Source organism: Buceros rhinoceros, unplaced genomic scaffold (genome assembly GCF_000710305.1).
Source record: "Buceros rhinoceros silvestris isolate BGI_N320 unplaced genomic scaffold, ASM71030v1 scaffold34512, whole genome shotgun sequence".
Lineage (NCBI taxonomy): Eukaryota > Metazoa > Chordata > Aves > Bucerotiformes > Bucerotidae > Buceros > Buceros rhinoceros.
The window spans coordinates 11,869-16,931 of NW_010397745.1; the positions used below are offsets into that span (position 1 = coordinate 11,869).

Consider the following 5,063-nt stretch of genomic DNA (forward strand, 5'->3'; position numbering starts at 1 on the left):
GGGGGGGGAGTGGGTCTGAAAGCAAATGGGAGGGCCAAGGGACCATGTGGCAGGTCCCTGCGGAGCAGCAGAGCTGGGGGGGGCACTTCACCCAGATCTCCACTCAAGCGCTGCCGGGGAAGGACTCAAGAGGTGAAACCTTTCAGATCACTTGTGACTGGGTCAAGGCAGCTAATCTTGAATGGGGAGGAGAAGAAGGGCTGTTCCATGGCTTGGGGAAGGCTCACTGGGACGAGACCTGATGCAGCCCTACACATCCAGGTATATCCAGACACCAGGTTGCTCCCCTTTCCCATCTTGCTTGGGGCAACTTTCGTACTCAGTCCCTCTGCACCCAAGTGTGGCCCCTGGCACGCTGGAGCCGGCAGCAAAGCACCACAGGGCCTTGGCCGGAGGTAATCAACCCTTGCAGGCAGCTCCTGGCCAAAAGATAAGACTGTGCATGGCTAGCAATCCCCTGCAAGGCCAGCGCCGTCAGGAGCAAAGCGTGAGCCAAGGCCCTGGGGAACTGGTCAGGCCGGTTCCTGAACCAAAGTGAGCTGCGGGGCACCCTGCCCACACCCTGCAACCTGCTCTGCAGAGCAGCGCTGGCCCCACGGCTTCCTGCCTCCTCCTGCAGCAGTCACCAGCATCCCAGGACAGGCACAGCAAAATGTGTGCAAGGTCAGGCAAAGCAGAGACATGAGACATTTGCTTCCCCAAGGCACGATGTGTCTGGAGACCAGCCTCTGGCTGTGTTGGCGCTCAGGACTCGCTGTGGCTGAGTGCTCCCAGGGGTGCATGGTGTGGTCACTCCACTCTGCCCTGGGCCAGCTCACGGCACAAGCAGCCAGGAGAGCAGATGGTCTGGCTGGAGGGCAGAGGAGCAGTTCCCGGGACTCACGGTGCCCAGGCACGACACCTGGCTGACTCTCATCCCCAGGCACAGCCCCAGTGCTGGCAGGACTTTGCCCTGCAGCAGCGCAGGCAGGTGGCAGGCAGCACGCAAGCCTGCCTCACCCCTGGTGCAGTGCGGAAACATGGCACCCCCAAATCAGCTCCAGATGTCACTCAGGTGCCTGGCTCTAGCCCCATCGACAACGCATGGGGAGCAATGCAGCCTCACAGGGCTGACTCAAGCAGTTGGGTAGCAAGTCCTGTAATTGATGTCCTGTCTGCAGCACAGCAACTCAGCTGGTTTCGGGTAAACCGTGCTCGAAACTACCCCGCCCAGAAGGGCTGGAGCAGCCCAGCAGCTCTCACAAGCACATTTGTGGGATGAGCAGCCACCAGAGCCAGGGAGGGTCAGGAAGGGCCCTAACTGTGGGAAAGCAATCCCCCTAGATCACCCACCCAGCAAGGCGCTGCCTAGCTCCCGTCTGAAGCCACTTGGGTGTATGTGAGGTAACACAGTCCTGCGGAGGCCACCAAAGCCACATGGAGAGATGCATCAAGAAATGCAAGATGCTACCAGCAGCCCAGAGGCAGTGGAGAGCTCTCTGGCTCATAGGTATGTCCTGATACGTGTGGCACCTATCCAGGCAGGGAACAGGACACTCACAGGCTCAACTTAAGCTGAACCCAGCTTAAATCATGGTCCACCCATGAGGGTCTCCATGGGACAGCACAGGAGCAAGGGCAGGAGATGCTCATTCAACCCCAAGATGCTAAATCAAGCAAGATGTCTGCAGAGCCTCGTATAAATTGCAGGAACACAGAGCTGTGGCTCTCTCCCTCTGCCAGGCTCGGCTTGCACCAGGTCCAGCAACAGCCTCAAGCTCCTCTGCATGGAGCAGCAATGTAGCGGGAGATGCAGGCTGAGGCTGATGCAGTCTTGGCCCTTGTCATCCTTCCCACAGAGAAGCATCCCCTGCTCCTGCCAGCCCTCACCCGCAACAGACCGTGCAGGGCAAGGATTTACAGGATTATTTTAATTACCAAGTTAAAATTACTCATTAGCTGTCACCCCACTCATGGTGTGCGAGGCAGAAGGTGGCAGAAAGCAGGCAGTGAGCAGAGGCTGTCCTGGCAGCACAGGACTTGCAGTAGTTAAGAGCTGCATGGCTGCTTAACCCCTGCCTGCCCCATGCTTGGCTCCAGACCAAAAGCACATTGAGGGCTCAGAGCAATAATCCTCCTAAGAGCTCATCTCCCCTATAGCCAGATCCTGCCACAGGAATGGCGGCGGGTGACGGGAAGAAACATTTTAGCAGGGAGTGGTTTAAGGAAAGTTCCCTGAACGCTGTTCTGAGCTGCCTGGAGCAGAAGCAGCACTGGATGCCTGGCATTTCCCAATTTCCCAGTGGTCCCCATTGGGTTGGCCTGGCCAGCAGCCACCCAGGGCTCTGTAGAGACACCAGAGCTTTCCAAAGTGGAGTAGTCCTTGGAAGAGGCGCTTGAGTGCAGAACACTCAGCTCTGGTGAACCCGTGCAAAAATGCCATCCTCCCTGCTTCACCCTCTGGGCTTCATGATGCGTCTATCTCATGTGCTTCCCTGGCTTCCAAAACACCTAGTCCACAGGGGCGCTGCGCTGGCCAGGCTGAACCATCCCACCCTGCACCCCGAACTGTGGGGACATACCCATCCCACCTGTCTCTGGCAAGGGGGCAGGCAGGGGGAGCTGAGCCTTACCGGACATAGAGAGATCTCTTCTCGCTTGTCCGGAGTGAACCGGAGCCGGAGCTCATGCTGCTGTTCATCATCTGCTCTCTCAGGTCATGGATCTTTGACTCGAAGCGGCTGTACTCTGTGGGGAAAGAGATGGTCAGTGCAGGCAGGAGCTGCCTCAGAGCCACCTCCCTACACCAAGAAGGGCGCAACTGGTAAGCACCAAGAGAGGCAACGACAGCCTGTCTGTGGGGCATCTTGTCCAGGATCCTGTCCATCCCTGCACATGAGGGAGGACGAAGCCAAAGAAGCTGCAGCACCCTACAGGAGTCCAGGCAGGGCACTGGCTGCTCCCAAACCGACCCCAAACCCCCATAAAAGCAGCTTGGGCAAGGGCTGCCAAGGCCTCCTCCACTACTGAGCTAAAGCTCAGTGACAGAACCGCTGGGCAGGGCTCAGCAAGCCCTGACCTACAGAGCAGTTCAACTGCGCAGAGAAAGAGAGCCCCTCCAGGAGGCCATCACCCACCAGCTGGAGCAGGAAGGCCTGAACTGCAGCCATCAGTGGGGGGAGTTCCCACCCACCACTCTGCTGACAGCAAAGCCCCTCTCCCTAGCAGCTCAATCCCCCGCCCACGGAAGGGGGCAAGAAGGAGAAATTCACCTTTCACTCCTACATTCTGGTGGCAGAGACCCTCAAGAGTCACTGGAGGACACTCCAGAAGCTGCTGCCACAACCATGGGAGCTGCCACCAACCCACCTGCCACCACTGTCACTGCCAGCCTGACCTTCAGCGCGGTGTAAAGGTCAGGCAGCAAGTAGAGGGTGGAGGCACCGGCCCTGCTTACCCAGGGCTGACTGAGGAAGTTTTGTTGGATGTCGAGTAACTGCAACACTGTGGCACCACAGGAACTGCCAGCACCGCCAAAGTCCACCCTGGCAGTTCTCACCCAGTACCCTTGATTTTGTGCCCTGGGCACACCCTGCAGTTATACCCCCATGTCCCGGTGAGAGGGAACCAGTCTCATCCCAACTGCAAGAACTGCCTACAAAGCCTTCATCACAACCCAGCGGTTTAGATGTGGTTTGGGTTTTTTTTTTTTTGTGAACCAGAGCACAGCAGCTCCCCAGCAGCGTGGCTGATTGTGCAGGCTGCTGCCTGGCCTGCAGAGCTGCATTGCACAGGGATAGCGGGACCAGCGCACTGCTGAGAAGTGCATTGCGGCTGCGTTTGAGAGCCAGCTCCTCACAGCGCAAGGGAAAAGGCGACTCTCAGTGCACACAGGGCGGGGGTTATGCAGCTGCATCTCAGCAATTCCAGACTCTGCAGCCGGACCAGCCTGGGCATCCACCCTCCTGTACCTAGCTGCTGAAGATGCATTTTTACTTGAAGACTGAAAATAAAAAAAAAAGGAGACACACACAAAAAATGCCAAGCACACAGAGAAACTCTGCATGAAGCCTTTTCAACTGCCATAGGACATCAAGAGTTGCCACACACTAGGCAGGGGTCTGCCAGTTAATGTGGAGGTCACCAGACCTCTGTCCACCCTGGTTGGCCCACGCCAAGGGGCACCCACTCCCCTTGCCTGCCTTCCTGCTCGCAGAGGGACATGCAGAAGCAGCCAGGCATGAAAAGGCTTATTTTATGAAAAGATTCTGTCACCAAAGCAGCACTTTTGCACTTGCTGACCTGCACTGGGGTTTTACGGAGCTCCCAGCAGAGGGAGGTGAACTTCGTTCCACTCTGTCCCACAGCAGGGTGGACCACAGCAGTCTGTGGAGCAGCTCATTCTGGCCCAGGATGTCCAAGGGCTCTTAGATCCCAGAGGAGCATCCATCAAAAGTGAGTACGGCTGCTGTGTAAACCCTCTTTCGTACAGAAGGGGTATTTCCCCCAGAAAGCTGCTGAGCAGGGTGCTACAACCTCCATCCACAGCTGAGTTGTCCTAAACCCCACTGGGGGCACAGACTTCCTGCACGCCCTGCACTGAGAGGACCACTGCTCCCTGCCACACAGGCTCGCATCCCTCCCACCACACCCTGCTCCACAAGAAGCCTGGCACGGAGGACGAACTGCCCAGGACTGGGCAGGCAGCAAAGGCCAAAAGCAGGTTTAGCCACCACTGGTATCTGGGTGGGTATGGCAGGAGGGCAATCTTTGGCTGTCACCACCCTGCCAGCAGCTGCATCTTCTGCATGCAACTCAAGGGCAGAGCTCTCAAATGCTGCCACCTTGGCTGGGGCACTCCATGGCAAGACACTTTCCAAATTCTGCTGGAGCCACACTGCTTGGAGAGGCTGGGAAAGCCTGCTGACATGACAAGAAGCACAAGTCAGGCTGAATGTAGCAAACAGAAGAAGGACACAGGGGCTGGCTTCATCTTCCAGAGAGCAAACACAACCCCGTCCTAAGAAAGGTTTCCCAAGGCCCCATCAACCCGTGCTCACTCCAGCCACAGGAGGAAACAGGGT

At 57.5% G+C, this 5,063-nt stretch overlaps 1 protein-coding gene across 3 annotated transcripts in view; it reads right to left on the reverse strand.

Moving 5' to 3' along the window:
* The window catches only part of LOC104502404 (disks large homolog 3), a 14,516-nt gene extending 11,788 nt beyond the window's left edge, over positions 1-2,728 (reverse strand). For 2 of the 3 annotated variants that reach the window (XM_010146374.1, XM_010146372.1), the window contains exon 1: positions 2,613-2,722. In XM_010146374.1, the coding sequence (XP_010144676.1) occupies positions 2,613-2,683 (71 nt within the window). In that variant the 5' untranslated portion in view covers positions 2,684-2,722. Of the gene's footprint in view, positions 1-2,612 lie in introns of all 3 variants that reach the window. The other variant, XM_010146373.1, reaches the window with a different exon arrangement.
* Positions 2,729-5,063: the final 2,335 nt, after the last annotated feature.